This window comes from Schizosaccharomyces osmophilus, chromosome 3, assembly GCF_027921745.1.
Source record: "Schizosaccharomyces osmophilus chromosome 3, complete sequence".
Classification (NCBI taxonomy): Eukaryota; Fungi; Ascomycota; class Schizosaccharomycetes; order Schizosaccharomycetales; family Schizosaccharomycetaceae; genus Schizosaccharomyces; species Schizosaccharomyces osmophilus.
Genome location: NC_079240.1, coordinates 180,102 through 201,384, shown reverse-complemented (window position 1 = coordinate 201,384; position 21,283 = coordinate 180,102). Strand labels below are relative to the sequence as shown.

Sequence of the window (21,283 nt, the reverse complement as noted above, 5' to 3'; positions counted from 1 at the left end):
AACTAAAGGTCAACCGTGTATTTCTTGTATTTTGTCTGTTACAAAAGAGTTAATGTAAACTTATAGAATAGATGCTTCCAGATTATCTTTCGGACAACAGAAAACGAAAATTCGGAGAGGATCAGACTCCTTCTGGTGAAGTTGCATCATCCGGTGGAGGATTCAATGCTCCTTATGCTAGTACTTCGCCATCCGGCCTATCGTCTGTAGGCTCTTCTCAACATCCTTATGTTTCTGGAGCAAGCCCTTCAAATGCTCCCCAATCTCCTTACGTATCCACTGCTGCAAGTAACCATTACCAAATTCCGAACTATGGTTATTATTCCTATGGTTCTTCCAACCCATCGTTGGTAGGTGATCCGAACCCGAATTTGGCTAGTCCTTACACGATGCCAAACACTCAGAATCATCCTTACGGATTGATGCCTTCTGCACCTTCGGCTGCTGCTTACATGGGTGGTCTCCCTCCACAACCTATTCCATCGTACCCAGCTAATACTTCTTATGATTATGGATCAAACGTTTCTCAGATGCCACCGCTTACTGGGGTTTCTCCTGGAATGCCGAATGTTCCTTCTCGACTCCCCAGTATCCATTCTTTGCAGCAACAGCAGTCTGCGTACCCTGGTTACAATTCACCGTATCATTACAACAACGATTACATGGGAAATGTTTCTGCTTTGTCAAATGCCAATGCTGGGGGATTGCTGAATTCGTCGAATCCAGTCATGCCAGCTGTCGACAACAATAATTTTTACAATTCCTCTGCGTCGACTACTCCCGCAACAAATACACTTCCCAGTTATACTCGCTCAAAACCTCGCTCTACTAGTCATCCTAGATCATCATCCATTCAACATGCCTCTGCTACACCACCCGATAATACCCCTTCCTTTTCTTCTCCTCCCATAAAGACTGATGCTTCTACAAAGGATCCTAGAAAAAACCCCAATTATGCTATGCAATGCGTTCAATGGATCCGTTCTTTCATTCCTCAAGCCGATATTGGAACAACGATCAATGCCCTTGCACAAAATAACTGGGAAGAGACGACTGCTTTGTCTGTATTATCCCGACAGTTCTTGAATCATGATGTGTCAGCTGAGCTACAGCAACATCAGGCTTTTACTCATGGTCTCCCTGACTTCTCCAGTTATATTCCAAAACAAGAAACCTCGAATCGTACTGTACAAACCCAGAAACGTTCTATTCGTGACAAGTACACCCAACCCTCAGCTGGGTTTCCCATGATACCTGCCGAGGAAGCCACGCCTATTCCCTCCTACTCCCGAAAACCGGCAAAAAAACCTGTTGAAGAAGATGAATTCTATGATTCTGGAGAAGAATCAGATGTTGTCGTTCAAAAAGACACTTCAGCTTTGGAACGGACTGTTCTCAATTTCATCAATGTTAGTTCTGCTAAAGAAATTTCTGATACTGCCAGTTGCCCACTCGCTCACTCCAAGTTGCTTTTGGAACATCGTCCTTTCAATAGTCTCACCGAAGCCTCTATTATAAAGCATCCAGATGATATTCCCAGTAAGCCTGGTAGGAGAGGTCGAAGAAGACCGAAGATTCCTATGGGTCAAAAGATTGTCAACGTTTGCTTGGAGACCATGGAAGGATACTATGCTATTGATAACCTTATTGCTCGTTGCGAAGATCTAGGTAAGCGTATTTCCGATGGTATGGCTTCTTGGGGTATTAAATTAAAAGAAGCTTCTGGTGAGTTAAACATCGTTGATATGGATTCACTATACAATAAACCTTCTTATAACGCTAACTATCCTGGGTTTATCACTGAACAACCTGCCAGTCTTGCTCCTGATGTAAAGCTAAAGAGCTACCAAATGATTGGTGTGAATTGGATGAACTTATTGTACAGATTGGGTCTTTCTGGTATTTTAGCCGATGAAATGGGCTTAGGTAAGACATGTCAGGTTGTTGCTTTTTTTGCTTTGCTTCTTGAACAAGGCCGTACTGGTCCTCATCTCGTAGTCGTTCCCTCTTCTACTCTAGAAAATTGGTTGCGTGAGCTTGCTCGCTTTTGTCCTCGCCTTCGTGTAGAACCATACTACGGAAGTCAACAAGAACGTGCTAATATTCGAGAAGCTATAGAAGAAAACAACGTAACATATGACATCCTGGTAACTACATACCAGCTTGCTACCAGTAGCAAAGAGGACCGCTCATTTCTAAAGCATCAAAATTATGATGTCTGTGTTTATGATGAAGGCCATTATTTGAAAAATCGAATGTCAGAGCGATATAAGAATTTGATGAACTTAACTGCTAACTTTCGGTTACTCTTGACTGGTACTCCTCTGCAGAACAATCTAAAAGAGTTAGTATCGTTGCTAGCTTTTATCCTTCCGAACATGTTTGACAGTGACATGGAGGACTTGGATGTCATTTTCAAAGCCAAGCCTACTGCTGATGCCGACATTGAGCAAGCTCTGTTATCTAAGCAGAGAATCAGCAGAGCCAAAACAATGATGACTCCTTTTGTATTGCGTCGACGTAAAGCGCAAGTTTTGGGTGACTTACCTCAGAAAAGTCATCACATTGAATATTGCGATTTATCCGCCGAACAGGAAAAAATATACAATCGGTATGCTGCTGTGCAGAAATCTCAACAATTAAAACGTGAGGACAAGCGACCTAAGAAAGTAAAGAAGGACGAAGAAAATGGGGAGAATGGCAAGCCGGCATCGGTTGGACATACCCTTATGCAATTACGAAAGGCTACGAACCATGCTTTACTTTTCCGAGAACATTATGATACCGATACTTTGCACAAAATGGCTAAAGATATCATGAAGGAAGAACAGTACAAAAATGCAAATGAGCAATACATCTTTGAAGATATGGAAATTATGTCCGACTTTGAGCTTCATCGTCTGTGCTGTAATTTCTCCACATTGCAACCATACTTGTTGAAAGACGAGCCTTGGATGGATTCAGGAAAAATCTTGAAACTCAAAAAGATGATACCTGAAATGAAACAGAAAGGAGATCGTATACTTCTTTTTAGCCAGTTTACGCAAATGCTTGATATTTTAGAGCAAGTTTTGGATTCTTTGAAAATTTCTTATGTTCGTTTGGATGGATCTACTCAAGTAGAAACTCGTCAAGACATTATTGATCAATTTCATAGGGAACCCGATGTTACGGTATTTTTACTGTCCACTAGAGCTGGTGGTTTTGGTATTAACCTGGCTTGTGCGAATGTGGTAATTTTATATGATTGTTCTTATAATCCTTTTGATGACCTGCAAGCTGAAGATCGTGCACATCGTGTGGGCCAGATGCGCGATGTAAGAGTTATAAGATTAATTACGAAAGAGACTGTTGAAGAGTATATTCAAAGACTTGCAAATACCAAGTTAGCTCTCGACATGAGTCTTAGCTCTGATGGCAAAGACCGCGAAGAGCTGGGAGAGCGTTTGGTTCAAGATATGTTTGACAAAGAAGATCACGATAATGAAGGAGATACGGAAACTGATAATACTAAAAAAATTCAAACTAAGGAGGAGCTCCAAGAGGACGAGTCTAAGGAAGAACCAAAAAGTATTGAACCAGAAACGACCGCTGACGCGACTAAATTAGAAATCACGAAACAGGAAGAACCTTCAAATAACGAAGACCAAGTGAAACCCGACGAAAAAAAGGTTGAGGATAATTCTAGTCTAAACAATCCGTCGAGTAATATTACGGAGGCAGCATCGAGTTCTAATGCTATAGAAGAGGGTAAAGAAAGTGATGATACTACATCTTTAGCAACGTCGGAGGAGAAACCATCAGCAGCTGAGCTATCTTCTCAGACGGCTGAAGAAGATCATTTAAAGGCAGTTTAAAGCAAAACTTTTTACAAGAAATGCGGATGATAGCTCGCGCCTTCCATTCAACTATCGTGATCTTTTTATCTTCAACTCGCAATGTTTCTTTGAGGTTAAGAAATGGATTTTTTGATTTTCCTTTTGGATTTTATTAGGTTGATCATCGCTTTGTGCCGTTTTCTAGTACCATCACATAGGATGATGAAAAAAAAAACACAAAAAGTGAAAGACGAGTTATGTATCTATCATAAGTGGTATATTGCGATCTATGAGCTCGTTTTACAATATCCTTCGTATTCTGGAAAATACCGAAGGAATTTGATTTTGAACTTACAAGAATGTTGTCGCGAGGGATAAAGATTTTGTCTTTTCTTTTACGTTGCTTCATAATCAAGATTAAACCGGATACAAAACCTACAACTTGATACCATTTTATTTGGAGCCTTTTCTTGTATATTAATTTAGAAGTTTTTTTATATGTATATAGATTTAATGAAAATTGATTTGGTTTCTTCGAAAAGCAAATAGCATGTAAGACTGAATGAAGAAAGTCTAATGACTTTCGATTATCTTTTTCTAAATTTTTGTATGTGTTCTCCGTAAAATAAAGTGTTTTTCTGTCCAAGTCGTTACTAAAATCTAATTGAAAAACAAAAATATAATCAAATAACTGCTTAAATAAAAATTGAAAGAGAAATAGTATACTTTTGTCTCGACGAACATCAGCTGCTTATAGCATCTCACGAATAATAATTCCACCACGTCCACTCTTCTTGAATTAACGTTAAAAAGATACTACTAATAATAACTGTCAGTGTATATAAAAAACAAACAAGGGAAAATATTTTATTATTTCTTCTGTTTTGTGAACTTTTGAGCACAATATAGGTGCATAGGAAACCGGGGTGCTTCATTGCTGCAATTAAAAAAAGTAGAGGCTCCATGGAGGCATTGGAAGACGTATATAATAAGATAAAAAGTATTTATACTTCAAATTCTTCATCTGAGAAAATTAGTGTTCTGAAGCAAAAGCTTACAGGATCGCTGAAATCTCTTGATTATGCACTCGACTGTTATGAGTAAGGAAGATATTGGTTGAATAAAATTGAATCATTTTCTTTATTCTTTTGTGCTAACCGTATTGTACAGGACCTCACGAATTGCTATGTCATTTAATGGAGGAAAGGATTGCCTCATGTTATTGTTGCTGTGTATATACTGTTTAAGGGAAAAATACGGCCCCTCTCTGGCAAAACAGAAGTTATCAGAAATACCCTTCGTGTTTGTACGACCAAAAGATGAATTTCATGAAATGGATGAATTCGTTCAAAATTGCCAAGACCTTTACGGTCTTAACATTATTAGGATTTCCCTTCCTATGAAAGACGCATTCACGCTTTTCCTTAAGGATAACCCAAATATCGAAGCAATACTTATCGGAATTCGTCGATTAGATCCTCACGGCATGAACCGCATTGCTTTTGAGATGACCGACAAAGGATGGCCGAAGTTCATGCGAGTTCAACCAATCTTAGACTGGACATACTCGGAAGTCTGGGACGTAAGTGTTTTTAACTATACAATGTAGTTTATCATTTTTTACTAACTAGACAAATATCTAGCTTTTACTGGAAACTAAAACCAAATACTGTACATTATACGATAACGGATATACCTCCCTAGGTGGTATTTCCGATACATCTCCTAACCCTGCTCTTATGAATGAAGACGGATCTTATTCTCCTGCTCATTTACTTTCGGATGATTCATTGGAACGATTTGGACGTAATCGAAGCATCTCTTTTCAAAGGACCAACTCTCGTTATTTGTATGAGAGTGGTGCCTCATCATATGCCCCATCTGAAGTTTCTTAACTTCTTTGGCTAATCTTTGCTTAATTTTTTTTTTTTTTTTTTTATTCTTCGAGGTATAAAGAACCTGAATTGCTAATAAATTGTGATCCCGACGTACATTTTGGACTTTGTATGCGCGATTCAAGACTGGTTCAGACCCCTAGTTTACTTCCTCGCTTTAATGATTTCATTAACGACGCTTATATACCTGGAAAACTCCAAAGTCATGAACAATTTCATAAATATGATGAGCTTCAATCGATTTACATTGAATTTCAATAAAATTAAAACAACCAAGTAACCAAAAAAACAATACAATCTTTTAATGCATGCAAAAAATATAAAACAAACTTTTAAAGGCCCTCTGGAATGTTTAGTACTAGATGCTATCCTTATTTTTTCTTGCGAATAGCACCATAAACCTCAACTTGACCATGATTTATCTCAAACCTCCAACCATTTTGCTGTAACCATCTCACTATGGAGGGTAAAAGCCTCGCCTCCATACCTACACTGTGATTGCCAATCCCTGTGATGATTCTGAAAGGGTGTATACAATTCGGAGAAGAATCTGCTTCCCTCGCCCACCAACTTGAAACTCTCTCTTCCACGATAGTTTTAGCCTCACGAACAGTCGCACCATGCAAATCCAACGAATAAGGCGTTCCAGTTTGAGACAAAGACCTCATGGCTAAGCCTCGCCATTTCATGGCTTTTTCGTGATATTCTCTTCCAACTTGAGCATGATATGTTGCAGATCCACCAAGCAATCGATCACTTTTGCTTCTCCGGTAATCCCTGGCAGAAGCAGCGTATTCGGCATTTCGAGAATCTATGTACTCATCCGCTAACCGATTACATTCTTCTGTCGAGTACGCTTCCATTGAATTATAGTTTTCATTCAAATTATGATTTAAAGCAGACGATGTGCTTACTTTAGGTTTTTCGTTACCAAGTAGACCGAGCTCCAATTTAGTCGTATCTTTTGGTTGAGATTGCTTCACGGCGTAAGCAATCCATTTTGCTCCTTGTACGTCTTTACTACAGGTCAAAAGTTCACAGCAAAATTGAAGGGAGAGACCAGTGTATTTTGATAGTTCAGATGCAGTATCTTGACATGAGTTCTCAAATGTCTGCGTCAATAAAGGATGCTTCCGCAGCAAAGCGTTCACTGTAAAGTACAATGATCCAGAATGCTTATAAAATTCATGGCTGACTCGAGAGTTAGCAATATCCAAAATGGAGGATATTTTTTCGAAAAGCTGTTGATTTCTTTCCCAAAAGGAAAGCTTGTTCACCGTAAACTGAGCCAATTCTTCATCAGTATCTGATTTATTTCCATTTAAATCCAGATCATGTGTCCACGGGGCTCTTCGTGAAGCATTGGGTTTTTTATTTTTCCGTTTACGCTGCCGAGAACGATGAGAGATGTTTGGAGCTGCAAAAAGAGCATCGGTAGCATTTCCAAGCCCTTCATCTTTTTCCAATACTTCCTGATTTAACAATTCGTCACTGGCGCGCGTAAGATCATTTTCACATTTGTTAAGAACATATTGAACTCGTTGTGGAGCAATATCACGGAACATGGATCGCAAAAAGCTATAAACTGTTCCATCGAGATCATAAGGAGAATCCATCAATTCTTCTGAATAGTCAACCTCATGCTCTGCGTTAAATTCATCGTCTAATGTATGTAAAATTTCATTTTCTTCCTCTCGTGCTGTGGACTGATTCCAACCATCTTCATGAGTCAAACATTGACCATCATTTTTTAGTAATTCCAACACATCCCGAGCATTATCGCTATCCTCGCAGTCATTGACAATAGCCAAGACAAGTGCTGAATCCAGATACAGGGAATAGTGTTCCTAACGCTTTAGCAAAACTACTTTATTTTTATCATTACCTCAAATTGCGAACGCCAATCTGGCATTGGATTGCGTTCGCTTAAAAAGAAATATTGTTCATTGCAGGCCGCGTTTGCTTCGTTTTGGCATACGTGTAATGCCAAAGATTTTAGAAATTACGAAGATAGTTTTTTATGCGAAATACCAAAGACGGACATTACATCGCTAAAATGTAAATAAAAGAAATATGGCAGAGTTTTGCAAAATTCAATTTAATCAGCAGTTGCTTTTTGACCTTATTAATATTTTATGAAAGGTGGCTTTGATGCCTGCTTAATGGAACTTATTCGAATATGAATCAAAAGAACGAACATTTTATTCATTTATCTAGCATTTGAATTGCTCAAATATATGTATAGCATAAGATAATCAAAAGGAAGAATGTTCCTCGAGATAGAAAGAAAAGGATAGACGAAATGACCAAAGGATTGGGAAATAAGTGAAGGAATTCGTGCATTACATGGCCAATCCTTGAGCTTCTAGTTGGGGTCTCGCGGCCTTCAAAGCTTCAGCATGGTCGGGGCGAAAACGGTTTTTGGGAGGAAGAGTAAAGTTTGGTTCTTCAGCTCCTTCATCATACTCGAAGCTTTCCAAATTATGGAAACCCCATTTGTGGAACAATTGGCTGTCTTGGTCCCAGGTAACAGAAGGAGTGGTGAGCATCTTTTCGCCGGTAAATACAGAATTGGCACCAGCCATAAAAGCCATCACTTGTTCCGTTTCAGAAAACTGAGTACGGCCAGCGGAAAATCGAATAATGGTTTTGGGCATGCAAATACGTGCAGTAGCAATGGCACGGAGGAAGGAGTGAAAGCCGACTGGTTTCTTGACCATGTCACCAATGGGAGTTCCAGGAATGGGGACGAGAGCATTAATAGGAACAGACTCAGGATGAGATGGCATGTTGGCTAAAGAATGGATGAGGCCAATACGGTCTTGTTCTTTTTCACCAAGACCTAAAATACCACCACTACAAACCTTGATTCCGGCCTTGCGAATATTATCAATAGTATTCAAACGTTCATCATACGACCTAGTCGAGATAATCTTGGGGTAGTATTCGGGAGAAGTGTCCAGATTATGGTTATAAGCGGTTAATCCAGCATCTTTAAGGTCTTTAGCTTGATGTTCATCCAACATGCCTAGAGTGACACATACTTCCATGTTCAAAGCACGGACTTGTTTGATGACCTCCAAGATATTCTTAAATGTGCGGGTTCGACCATTCAAATCACGCCAAGCGCTTCCCATACAGAAACGCGTGCTGCCTTTGGCTTTTGCAATATGAGCCTTTTCCATGATATCTTCCACTTTCATCAACCTTGAAGCCTTGACACCGGTGCTGTAACGGGAAGACTGAGAGCAATACTTGCAGTCTTCAGTGCAGCCACCTAAAGAAAGAGCATTAGTGTCTTCCATAGAGATTAAGCTTGAAACGAAATTCAATACATACCTGTCTTGATGGAAAGAAGCGTGCATTGTTGTATTTTACGAGGATCATGGAATTGTCGATGTACTGTAGCCTATAGAAAAGCACAACTGATTAGATTTACTTGGTTTCTTAAAGGAGATGAATCTTTCATACCGCTCTGAAAACAAGCTCTATCAATGGCATATGATAGATTTTACCAATTTGTTCACGCGTCCAGTCATTCCGAATCGCTGCGGAAGTCGAAGATTTACGAATTTGATGTCTTATAGCTCCAAACATCGTGAATTGCAATACACCAGACTTTGAAAGAGATTCAATTTCAACAGCTTTTTGCTCAAACCTTGAGGAAGCTTCAATCGAAAATCTTGAAATGAACACAGAATGGTTCGAATTATTACTGGAATTCCTCAACGATGCTCCTTTCTACGCGTTTTCTCACGGCTCTTTTGGTGTAGTTTAGCACTCAGTTCTCCCGGGGAAGAGAAGTATGTTTATCAATCAATCTCTTTCATCTTTTATTGGCAAGGACAAAAATACGGAAATGATATCATTATCACCAGTTTGTTCGATATTCTATGTTTGTGTACTTTATTGTAGCAGTGGTATTCCACATTATTTACTAACGAAAAGGAAAAGGAAATATTGCTTATGGATGTCAAAACATGTCAAGGATTCCGTTACGAAAGCTCTAATCTCATATTCATTACTGTTCCTTTCCTTGTCATGAAATCTGTCTTATATAGCACCTGTAAAAACTCCTAGTAGATTCAGTTCCATACAAACTGGACTGCCCGCGCAGACTTTTCGTTGATGCAAAACACTAGAATCGAAGACGGAAACCTTTTCTTAAAAGTATATTGTAAATTACTTCCATTCACTTTGGTACCTACTCTTCTATCATCGTATCTTTTCAGCAAAATAGCACCTGCTATAGAATGCAAACATGCAAAAGTCTATACCCTTATGTGTATGTACCTAAATAAAGTCAAGTTCGTCTATTATCCACGAACCAGCAAAAACTTCAAAAAACAATTATTGCAAAAACATGTTAATGGCCTTTCCCATCAAACCATCTCCGCCTTGTGAATGCTTGGATGGACCTTGATTTCCGTCATCTTGGTTTTTGTTTCCAGTAACAGCATGCAACAAGCTACCAGCTAATCCAGAGTCAGCATTGCCATGACCTTGTTGTTGTTGTTGCTGGTTGCCAGAGTTGTTGCCGGAATTCAAAAAGTTACCAGCTAAGCTTCCCAAACCAGCTAAACCAGCACCTTGCGAATTCCCAGAATTCTGATTAGAGGTTTGGTTTCCAGGACCCAGAAAGCTCGCAGCCATCTCTTGCAAGCCATGAGTCTGGGCTTGGGGATTCATGTTGTTGGCGGCATTCGAGTTGTTGGAAGTAGAACCTCCAAGAAAAGAGCCAACAACACTGGATAGTATGGCGCTGTTTCCACTAGCTTGAGAAGAGCCACCCGCCTCAGCCAACTTCGAAAGCAAATTACGGTTCTGGAAAAGAATTTTTGCCAATTGAACAGACGACTTCACATCTCCTTCAGAGCCACCGATACCACGGCCTTGTCCGGAAGAATTGGTGCTCATCAAGCCTTGGGCCTCTTGTTCTACCATGGAGAGGAAATTGGTTTGGTGCTCATCAGAATGACCTTGGCCATTTGCCAATGCATCGCCGTTTTGAGAAAAGTACTTTTGAACGGCACTGAAAACTGCAGCATGACTAAGAGAGTTCGAGCCTTGATCACCAGACTTTTGACCATCGCTATTTCCAAGACCTAACTTGGAAAAGGCATTGATGAAGGTACTGGCGTCCAGGGGCGTCGAACTGGCACTGGCCCCCGAGTTTGAATTTAAAGTTTGATCAAAGGACTTGTTGCTCTTGGAACTTTGCATATTATTATTACCTAAGCAATTAATAACCACTCAATTAAAAGTTATCTGAGTTACCATAAGAGCCTCCTCCAAAGGAGTTGTTACCACCACCGAAGGAAGAGTTGTCATTACCGCCATAAGAGTTGTCATTACCACCATAAGAGTTGTCGTTACCGCCATAAGAGTTGTCGTTGCCGCTTCCGTAGGAGTCACCACCGTAGGAGTTGGAGTTGTCATTGCCGTGAGACTTTTTGTGGCCGCTGCTGCCACCGCCGGAGGAGCTGTTGTTGTTTCCTCCGAAGGAGTCACCACCAAAGGAGGAAGAGTTGTTTCCACCACCGTAGGAATCGTCACCGCCGTAGGAAGATTTCTTGTTTCCACCTCCATAAGAGTCACCACCGTAGGAGTTGTCATTACCACCGAAAGAGGAAGAGTTGTTTCCACCACTGTAGGAGTTGTCGTCGTCACCATAGGAAGATTTCTTGTTGCTGCTTCCGTAGGAGTTGGAGTTGTCGTTTCCACTTCCATAAGAGTCGTCACCGCCATAGGAAGACTTCTTGTTGCTGCTTCCGTAGGAGTTGGAGTTGTCGTTTCCGCTGCCATAAGAGTCATTACCACCGTAGGAATCATCACCACCGTAGGAAGATTTCTTGTTTCCACCTCCATAAGAGTCACCACCGTAGGAGTTGTCATTACCACCGAAAGAGGAAGAGTTGTTTCCACCACTGTAGGAGTTGTCGTCGTCACCATAGGAAGATTTCTTGTTGCTGCTTCCGTAGGAGTTGGAGTTGTCGTTTCCACTTCCATAAGAGTCGTCACCGCCATAGGAAGACTTCTTGTTGCTGCTTCCGTAGGAGTTGGAGTTGTCGTTTCCGCTTCCATAAGAGTCGTCACCGCCATAGGAAGACTTCTTGTTGCTACTTCCGTAGGAGTCACCACCGTAGGAGTTGTCATTACCACCGAAAGAGGAAGAGTTGTTTCCACCACCGTAGGAGTTGTCGTCATCACCATAGGAAGATTTCTTGTTGCTGCTTCCATAGGAGTTGGAGTTGTCGTTTCCGCTGCCATAAGAGTCATTACCACCGAAAGAGGAATTGTTGTTTCCACTTCCATAAGAGTCGTCACCACCGTAAGAGTTGTCATTACCACCAAAGGAGGAAGAGTTGTTGTTGTTGTTTCCGCTGCCAAAAGAGTCATCATTGCCAGAGCCAGAGCCAGAGCCGCCCTGTTTTTGGCTGTCGTTGTACTTTTGGTATTGGTCGTAAGCCTTACCGGCGTAGTTCTTCAAGTTATCAAAGTTCATTATGAATAGAAAGACGGTGAAAGATATTCAAAAAAAGAAACAAAACGAGGGATATATAAGGATATCACTCTAAAACTGTACGATTCGCACCAAGCTGGTATATCCCACTATATATAATTTTCTTGGTATTTTAGTTAGCGACCTTCTAGGGAAGATTCGGGAGGCTGGAACGTTCGATCCCGAATTTTACCTTGTGTAGTTTGTTCATGTCATCATCATTTGACATTTTCCAGCGGGGAGACTTTGTAAAAACTCTTTCCACTTTCATAAACATGCTTTACGACATGGAATGATTTTTACGTAATATGAGGACAACGAGTCGTTGGATCACGCAAGAAAGTACCATCCATCAGCATATAGAGACTTGCGTTTGCTTTTGCTTTTGCTTTTGCTTGAGTTGGTCAGAGTCAGGTTAGAATGGAAGGAAAATGAATGCGAATCAAGCAATTCACCAATTGTCTATTGAAGTAGACGTTTTTGCTTTCTTACAAAGATTTTCTAAATGCACACGCGAACACCCACACAAAATCTTTTCCTTTCCATTTCCTTGGGGTTCCCTTCTTTCTCTTCATCGAATACAGCCTCTCTCCTCTCCCCTCCTTCCCGTCTGATCTAGCCTTCACCAAGGACTGATAACGGCCTGACCGGCTCCCGACTTCCGACTTCCGACCCACATTGATGATAACGTCAACAAACGTAGCAGAAATTCTTGTAGGAGAATACAAACGTCGCTGATTCCATCGCTGTTTCAATCCCATGTATCGAATGTGTGCAGTTTTTCCAATCCAATCGTGAAATTCTCTTGTCGAATTTTTTTTCCTTTTTTTCTTTTTTTCCCTTGCTGCTGCTCCTTCCCTTCATCTTCTTCCTTACAGGTTGATTCAACTATGTGTACCGGGGCTGAATCCGCTTGGATGTAAAAAGTCATACTACGTCATTTGGTTCAATAGGATTCTTTTCACTTGGTTACCTTTCCAATTGAAATCCAGATACTCGGCTTTCTTTTAAGCGATTGGTTATATAGTTAAATTGACTTTGTTGGTTCACCAATTACATAGCTTTACCTACTCAGAGAGTATGCCTGTTGGTTATCGAAGCCTTGTTTAAACTTATTTTTGTTTTCCTTTGACGTATGTTCTCGGGTTCTTCTTCAGGCTTTGTTTACTTTTTACTTTCTTCCATCCACCCTTTCTTTACTTTGTTTCAGTGTTTTCCCAAGTTTGGACCTTTCCAAACATCCTTTCCGCTGTTTTTTTGCCATGATTTGGTCTCTTGGCTGGTCTCTTGGCTAATAAATGCTGTCTTTTCCGACCTTTTCTATGCCTTTTTCCCGTCGTATCTTGCTACCATGTTGACTCTACGATTTTCGAGTGGTTCTGTCTAATGACCGTCTTTTTTATGCACTAATCTTTTTTTTTGTTGCATTTTCTTTTTTCTTGTTTTTCAACCGATCGGTCCCACTCGATTCCATTTGTTTACATCTTTTCTCTTCCCATGGTAAACCGGCTTGACTTAGCATTATCTGCATGCCCGTGTATGCATGCATACCCTACCGTACGTGTCTTTTTTTCTGGGTTTGCAGGATCGGACTTGTTACGGTGGTATTCTTCGGGCTACGCAATGGGGATTTACTGTGGTTTACCGAGACAGGATGTTTTTCTTGGACTGCTTTGGATTGTTTTGTACAGTCTACGAGTGCGTTATCTTTTCTTTTTCGCATTCTTGCGAGGTTTGATTTTCAAGCGACAAGCTGTTTCCACTTTATTTTTCGGCTCTTTCGGCCGTGCGAATTCAGTCTGTACCACAACGAAATCTTAAATTGGCCTCTATTCTTTACTTGTAATTCGATTCTTCTACTTCGAAGAACGAACCCCAAAATCGTGGCCTTTACATTCATCATTTAGAACTTTTTTTCTAGCCTTCTTTTCTTCTTTTCCCTTTTTTCTTTCCTTTGTCTATAGGTTTCTTATTTCGTTAATTCCAGCATTCATTTTGGTTCATCATAGGTTTTTTTTTCAAAAATTTGTTGCATCACTTGATTTTCTTTTTTTTCTCCATTGCCTTGGTTTGTTCGTTTTTGATTTGGCATTCGTTCTTTGAATCTGTTTCTCTTTCCTTCAATTCCTTGGGTTTCGCGTTTTCGTTTGCCTTGCTTTCGCTCTACAACATTATTCCTTTTTCTTCATTCTCCCAATTTCCTGATCCTTCCTTGGATTCAGTTTCCTTTCTTGTAGATACTCTTCCTTTTCCATCCTCCTTTCTTCTTGTTCATCATTTCTGCTAATTTTATTTATTTTTAATTTTCCGTCTTATTTCCTTCTTTGCATTGGAAGTTGTATTTCTTTTCCTTGTGTCGGTTCTCGGTTCTGGTTTATCTAATACTTTTGCTATTTAAATAGACAGATTGTGCTTTTACCCTTCCGCTCCTTGTTTCCCTTCTTTGTTTTTTATTTTTATATTTCATTTTCATCATCTTTTTTTTTTTTTTTTTTGGATTTAATGATTTGACTAATTCATGGATCTCAACACCATCTCTTATCTTCCTGTTCCTCCTGCTAAATTTCCTTCCAACTCATCAAATACCCCTCTTCCTTCCCAACATGCTCCTTCCTTCTCTGCACCATCCCAACCTTCCTTCTTTCGCCATGCGCCTGGCCTCCCCCCTTCCATAGGTCCTAATGACTACACATATCCATATCTCTACGACCATTTCGCTTCCCAATCCTCTTCTTCTCCTTCCGTCTTACGCCCAGCTAACGTCCCCGCAACGAACGACAATTTTCAAGACTTTCAAGCTTCTGTACATCCTAGTGCCGTCCGTGTTTCTTCGGCTGCGTCGGATGAGAAGAAGAGGAAAAAGGTCTCTCGGGCTTGTGACCTTTGTCGCAAAAAGAAGGTATGATTTTTCTATTCTCTCTTTTTGTCCCCATTAACATCTTTTAGATTCGCTGTGACACGGTGGAAGGCTCTACAGGTGCTTGCATCAATTGTTCAAAGCACAGTTTACAATGCATATTCACCAGAACACAATTAAAGCGTGGTCCCGCCAAAGGTTTCGTACGCAATGTTGAAGAGAAAAACAAACGTGTACGTTCCAATAGTACCACAGTCGTTGCTTCTCCTCCCGAAACAAACGCCGCCACTTCTCCTTCTTCTACTCTTGCTGATACCTTACCTTTTGATGTAAAATCCGATTCTTCCTCCCCTGATGATTCCGCCATTCTTAGCAGATTATCTCCTAAAAATACTGCAATGCCTGTTATGTCGCCTGGCCCAAAGGACCCTATTCTATCAAACCATCCAAAGCCTACTGCTACATGGTACCCTCAGCAAATCAACCACCCTCCTCAACATTCTCAGCCGGCTCCTCCGAGGATACCGCCTTTTCAACAGCAATCATATCCTTACCTATCTACTCCCGTTAACCAATCTTTCGACAGCCTTCAGCATATCAAGTCTCTCCCTTCCGCTGGTATACGACCTCCCGTTTATACCACTCCAAGCGTACAATCTTTCGTACCTCCCAGCCTACCTCTTCAGTCAAAGATGAATACTCCTTATATGCTGGATTCCAACGGACATACGGATACATCCCATCCAGGTCTTGCTGAAGCATCTTATAACCCGCTGATGCGGCCTCCATCTGCTCCATACCCTCCTGGGCCTACGAATGTTCTATCATCAGATCCTAGTTACTTACAATTGCCATCTATTTCTTCATTTGATAACTCTCGTCCCAATACCGTGTTTCAACATGGTGGATTGCCAACCACTTCCTATCAGCCTCCCGTTCCAATGCAGCCTGTTCCTGTAAATACACCAGGTAACTTACCGAGTTTTGACCGTCCTTTCTATAAAAATCAATCTCCGCAGAACCCATCTTTATCACTTCTACCGGAAGCCCGCTCTTCTACCTCGAACGCTACTCGCAATATAGAGCAGTCAAGGTCTGCTGAAAGTGCTCAGTATGATGACATGAACGAAATTTCAAAGGTCTTTCACGAAGACATAGAATGGGACGACGAAGCTGTAGACAGGTATTATTTGCTTATACATTCTACCTTGCCAATTTTGCATCACTCGAAAACTCGCTTAAAAATAGAACTAGAAAAAGCTCCAAAGTTTTTAAGATCTTGCTGCTTGCATGCAATTTATTCCCTAGTAAACCGGCCGCCGTTTTCTTCCCTCGGAAGTATTTTTCATAAAAACCCACTGAAAGCAGTTGGTTTACTTAATTTAATTTGTACGAATGTGCAGAATTTTTCCAATAGAATTTTGCACTTACAGACCATGGTTTTACTGGCGGTTGAGAGTGATCAGCGCGGTCCTACGACAATCACTGGACGAAATGGACTGCCTCAGAGTATGTGGCACGGCGCTGCCGTGGGTTTAGCTTGCAACATGCGTTTGCATATACAATCCCATGTATCCTTACAGTCTGCATATGAAGACATTGATGGCAATGCAGCATTATGTCGTAGGGCTTGGTGGGTCTTGGTGATCTTAGACAGATGGCACTCTGTGTCTACATGCTCTCCCTTATTCATTCCGGAAAGTTGTATAAAAATGTCTTTACAAGATCATAAGGTTCTCGGAAGCTTTCCAAGTCAATTAGTTCGTTTGTCTTTAATTGTTGGTCACATTTCCGATGTTTTTCAATCTCCAGATCCAAGTGACCGTGAAAATCCAATTGTGACTCAACAGTTAAGGTCGGAAATTGACGCATTTCGTGAAAGCGTTGATGTTGTTTGGGGTAGAATGAATCTATTAACGTTGGCCGTTACTCATGTAAAAGTCCTTTTGGAATTATCTACAAATGCTCGGCCTTCCGCTGTTTTAACTCCTGCTATGAAGATGGCTAATATTCTTTCATCTTCCTCCACACCTTTGACGCCTCTTAATCATCACTTTTTTAGTTTAGCTGCCTGTGTTTTAATTGGTGTCTATGATATTCCAGAACTGCAGGAAGAAGCTAGACAGGGACTGGAATACATAAGAGAATGCATAGAAAAGCGCCGGGACATCGTCAGTAGAAAAGATCATGAAGATTGGGATTATGTCGTCTTAAAAGTGATAAATGCTAAAATGCAAGGTCTCCATATTGCTTCGGATCCTCCGGCTCCCCCTTACGTTCCTGCTCCATCACTTCCTTCGTATAATGCTCAAGACGTAGATTCAGTGACCTTTAAAGATGCTTATTTGTACTCAAGGTTGTGTAATTTAGGTTATCTGGGATTCTTAATTTGAGTTTTGATGAAATTGTCTTTACGGCGAAAGAATAATACGTACCCAACGAATCAAAAGCAATTGATTGTTGGATACAAAGATGGCGTTAAAAGCTCTTTCTTAGCTCTATGTTTTTTTAATCTGTAAATTAAGAAAACGAATAAACGAAAATAGATTTGCATTTTTACATTTTATTTATCTTACAACGGAATAGCAAGCCATCTACTTTCCCTGATTTGTCATTATAAAAAAAAAACATCTTGGAGTATTATTCTATGTACAGATATATATTCATTCTCGAACTAGTAAAAAGGCGTAGCGTAATAACGTCGTTATAAGTACAGTGGCTTTTTGTAGATACAGAGTTACCGCTTAAACATATTTCGATGTCTCACAATCTTCCAAGCAAGGCTGCCTCCTACGGACAGTAACAAGGCCCCAAACGCTGTTAAGGCGACAACTAATTGGTAATTTATTTTGTTGGAATTCTCGTCAGGTATCTGAATAATCGAAGAAGCTGGAAACTGAGCTGATTCAGCAATCTAAAATATATACATTAGCATCTCAGACCGTATTATTATGAATACCTGAATAAAAAAATCTTTAGAAGTATTCCATATAGCAGAAGTACTAATATGAGTCGGAGACGGAAGGCCTAGCTGTTTTGTAAATTCGTCCGGTTGAACAGGATATCTCTGGAAAAGATATTAGCGAAAATATGGCAATCAAAAATTTACGACTTACTTGCTGCTGACGATCCAAGTCAGCTTTAGTTGCGGCAAATACGCAAGGGATTTTTTGAAGAGCAGGATATCGACCCTAACATAATGATTAGTATTTCTTGCTCCTTTTTTCTTTTTACTCTTACCAAAAGATTCGCTATAAAAGAAAAACTATTCGGGTTCGAGGAATCATACAGCAAGCACAACACATCACAGGCATCTAGTGACTTCGGCTTAGCAAGTATATCAAGATCTTTTTCACCAATTTCAGAGAGCTACTAATTAGCTAACAACTTTCGCAATAATTAATGTTTTCATACAACCAAATATCTTTGCCTGCTTTGGAATTCAACACTATTGACAACTGTATTGGGAATTAAATCATCGGAAACACGATGGGGACTTTTGTTGATGAAGCTAGATAATAAAGAAGTCTTTATGTTAGCTTTTTTTTTTAAATGTGTAACTCTTACTTTTCCACAACCAGCAGATCCAACTACAAAACACAAAAACACGTTACGGTCGTATTTGGAGACTCGACGATGCTGAATGGATCTCTTTTTCGTAACTTTAAGTGCATCAGTTACATGACCACGGCCTTCACTATCGAATCCCAAATAAGCCAAGTATGCCAAAGTAGTTTTGTAATCAAATAGAGTAATCATACTCCATTGAGCTATCCAGCCATTATAGCTAGCAAACCCGTGTTCATTAAGTACAGTCGAATTTGGGAACTTCGAATGAATCCATGTTTCAGGCAGTCCTGGTGTATACCGAAAGAGTTCGGAGAGTTCATCATCGTTTAGTGCTCCGTCATTATCTCGATCAAATCGATAAAACAAGTCGACTAAAAACCTATATCCTAAAATATATGTTTAGTAAAGACCACATCAATGCAAGAATTACCCTTTGGACTAAGTTCAACACTCTGACCGGGAGCAACTTCTAATTTGGGACTTAAGTAAGAATCATCAAGACACAAACTGTCTGTATAATGGAAGGCTCGCAAAATTCCCCAAGTACTTTCCTGTTTTCCGTTCTCAATTTGGATTTGATTATAAACTAGAAATCCAGCGCGGTTAAGCTGACCGTCAACTACTCCATTTGGAAAGACTTCCTGGACTGTATTAACTATATCCTCTGCTTCCTCTTCGCTAAGCTGCTTTCCAAAGCATTTCTCGGATAAGTGTGTAAGCTCTGTTGTCGACAAAAGGTCGTCATTATTCTTGTCACTTAAAACTAGATAAGTTAGCTCAGGAAGCTATTATATAAATAAAAAAGAAATGATTTGGGTGCTTACAAAATATTCGACTTAAGGCATCAACTGCCACATTTTTCAGTTTCTTCAAAAGCGGTTAGAGAAAATAGACTATAAAAACCATTTGGTAATAATTGGGTACCTTTTCTTTTGTTTCCCAAAGAGGAATAATGGGATAAATGACACAAGAACGGCATATATAAAATAACTGTTTTTGGTCAGACTGATTAAGAGACAGTAATTAGTAGAAAACTATAATACCTCGTTCACATTCACTTTTTCGAGTGCGCTGCAAAGGATGCAGGACTCTATTTCCTTGAACTCATTAATCAAGGGTACCATTTCATGCTCAATAGAATGAAGACCTTGGTAATTGTCAAGGTCCTCTGACTTGTTTGCGCACAAGACAATAGGAACCTATTCTTCATTAGAAAAAAAAATAAAGAAAATATTATAATCTTGGGATCACATACATTGATTCCCAGTGAACGAAAATACGGGAGCCAAAAGATGCTAACACGTTCATAAGAGTAATTGTCTGAATAAACAAGGCATAGAACATTGGCTTTTCTTAACTGAGAAGCCAAATAATCCCTTTCATTACTGCCGGCTAAATCCGCAGAAATGGTCAGCCAGCTTCTTGAAACGTACTGATCATAATTTGTTCTTACACTGTGTGTCTACCAATACCAAAGAAACATCGTCATTTAATTTTGGATCAGGAGGAATGGATACAATGGGAAATACCTAGGCTATTAGATTGGAACGCCAAGCAAAGTCATGAATCCATGCGTACCTTTGGGATAGCTGTAACGTTGTCTTCTTGTATTAATGCTGAAATTAAAGAGGATTTTCCAACCCCTTGGTCTCCACAAATAACTACTCTAACTTCTTTCATTTTTAAGTTCCTGGAATGCTTCTTTACATTCTGCGTACAAGAATGCCTGGTAATGATAAGTGCGGTATGGGAGGAAGTTTTCCAAGCAAATCTCTAAAACACTAACTTTTTCTATTAATGAAACAAATCTTACTAGAAATCATTTAATGGATGGTTAGACGTGTAAGACATTCTGCAAATAGCATAATGATACTTGCAGACGAATTTTGCTGGATATACCAATGTAGTGTACTGATGAATTTAACAAATATCTAAATTTATTTTCTATACTCAAAATTTTGTCAAGTCGCTGGATTGCCCTCGTTGAGTCGATTTTTACTGTGCTATGCTCGAAAGAATAATTTTATGAAGCTCGTAGCTCGAATTCACAGTTCAGTTCGTCTATCAAGATCGGCTTCTACCGTATCCTTCTCTGGTTTGTTCTTCGTTGAGCTTATTACTGAACGCTGTATCTTGTGGATTTCATCAGTTTGAATAAATCGCACAGGTAAATGTACTGTTGAATGTTCTTTCCTACTTCATTACCAATTCAGAAATTAATTAAGAGTCTCTTGTCAAACGTTGGATTCGGACGGCACGTCCTTCAGTTAGCAGCCAGTGAAGCGAGAAAGTCAAGATGTCTCACAATCCTTGCGCAAAGTCATTAATTTATAATTAGAAAGTAAAATCGAAGAATGAAACCGTTTCAAACTCGCCGCTATTCATCAACTGGTAATCCATGTCGGCAAATTATAGCACAGGGAACTTGTAATACTCGATCTGGAGATGTAGGTCAAAAACCTTTAGTAATACGTTTACATTTGAATATGCTACAAATTCTTAGACCAAATAATCTCAACGTCCTTTATTTGTTTACTAGGAAGTATCATACTAAAATTTGATGTATCATCTTCAGATAAGCGACGTTTTAACTCTCGCTTTCTATTGTGATGTACGACATTGAACACTTGATCAACCAAAT

The 21,283-nt window shown here is 39.9% G+C and overlaps 9 protein-coding genes across 9 annotated transcripts; 4 read left to right on the top strand and 5 right to left on the bottom strand.

Annotated features, from left to right (window-relative positions):
* Window positions 1–71: 71 nt before the first annotated feature.
* Window positions 72–3,857, top strand: fft2 (SMARCAD1 family ATPase Fft2; the record flags this gene model as incomplete). The annotated part of the gene is made up of 1 exon (XM_056182932.1): window positions 72–3,857. The coding sequence occupies one exon, from the start codon at window positions 72–74 to the stop codon at window positions 3,855–3,857; it is 3,786 nt and encodes a 1,261-aa protein (XP_056039142.1).
* Window positions 3,858–4,781: 924 nt separating this feature from the next.
* nad1 (FAD synthetase Nad1) lies at window positions 4,782–5,713 on the top strand (the record flags this gene model as incomplete). The annotated part of the gene is made up of 3 exons (XM_056182931.1): window positions 4,782–4,918; window positions 4,989–5,400; window positions 5,462–5,713. The coding sequence occupies 3 exons, from the start codon at window positions 4,782–4,784 to the stop codon at window positions 5,711–5,713; spliced, it is 801 nt and encodes a 266-aa protein (XP_056039141.1).
* Window positions 5,714–6,084: 371 nt separating this feature from the next.
* Window positions 6,085–7,625, bottom strand: cue2 (no go decay endonuclease Cue2; the record flags this gene model as incomplete). The annotated part of the gene is made up of 2 exons (XM_056182930.1): window positions 6,085–7,560; window positions 7,599–7,625. The coding sequence occupies 2 exons, from the start codon at window positions 7,623–7,625 to the stop codon at window positions 6,085–6,087; spliced, it is 1,503 nt and encodes a 500-aa protein (XP_056039140.1).
* A 430-nt stretch (window positions 7,626–8,055) lies between these two features.
* bio2 (biotin synthase) lies at window positions 8,056–9,310 on the bottom strand (the record flags this gene model as incomplete). Its single annotated transcript, XM_056182929.1, has 3 exons — window positions 8,056–8,990; window positions 9,053–9,122; window positions 9,185–9,310. The coding sequence occupies 3 exons, from the start codon at window positions 9,308–9,310 to the stop codon at window positions 8,056–8,058; spliced, it is 1,131 nt and encodes a 376-aa protein (XP_056039438.1).
* A 753-nt stretch (window positions 9,311–10,063) lies between these two features.
* SOMG_04141 (uncharacterized protein) lies at window positions 10,064–10,936 on the bottom strand (the record flags this gene model as incomplete). Its single annotated transcript, XM_056182928.1, has 1 exon — window positions 10,064–10,936. The coding sequence occupies one exon, from the start codon at window positions 10,934–10,936 to the stop codon at window positions 10,064–10,066; it is 873 nt and encodes a 290-aa protein (XP_056039139.1).
* Window positions 10,937–10,970: 34 nt separating this feature from the next.
* SOMG_04140 (uncharacterized protein) lies at window positions 10,971–12,218 on the bottom strand (the record flags this gene model as incomplete). The annotated part of the gene is made up of 1 exon (XM_056182927.1): window positions 10,971–12,218. One exon carries the CDS (start codon window positions 12,216–12,218, stop codon window positions 10,971–10,973), a length of 1,248 nt encoding a protein of 415 aa, XP_056039138.1.
* Window positions 12,219–13,712: 1,494 nt separating this feature from the next.
* SOMG_04139 (uncharacterized protein) lies at window positions 13,713–14,036 on the top strand (the record flags this gene model as incomplete). Its single annotated transcript, XM_056182926.1, has 1 exon — window positions 13,713–14,036. The coding sequence occupies one exon, from the start codon at window positions 13,713–13,715 to the stop codon at window positions 14,034–14,036; it is 324 nt and encodes a 107-aa protein (XP_056039297.1).
* Window positions 14,037–14,733: 697 nt separating this feature from the next.
* Window positions 14,734–17,465, top strand: SOMG_04138 (DNA-binding transcription factor; the record flags this gene model as incomplete). Its single annotated transcript, XM_056182925.1, has 2 exons — window positions 14,734–15,114; window positions 15,162–17,465. 2 exons carry the CDS (start codon window positions 14,734–14,736, stop codon window positions 17,463–17,465), a joined length of 2,685 nt encoding a protein of 894 aa, XP_056039259.1.
* Window positions 17,466–17,809: 344 nt separating this feature from the next.
* Window positions 17,810–20,322, bottom strand: gem1 (ERMES complex GTPase subunit Gem1; the record flags this gene model as incomplete). The annotated part of the gene is made up of 13 exons (XM_056182924.1): window positions 17,810–17,986; window positions 18,032–18,139; window positions 18,189–18,263; window positions 18,313–18,441; window positions 18,487–18,600; window positions 18,640–19,028; window positions 19,073–19,405; window positions 19,467–19,509; window positions 19,567–19,632; window positions 19,686–19,841; window positions 19,898–20,034; window positions 20,096–20,171; window positions 20,221–20,322. 13 exons carry the CDS (start codon window positions 20,320–20,322, stop codon window positions 17,810–17,812), a joined length of 1,905 nt encoding a protein of 634 aa, XP_056039762.1.
* Window positions 20,323–21,283: the final 961 nt, after the last annotated feature.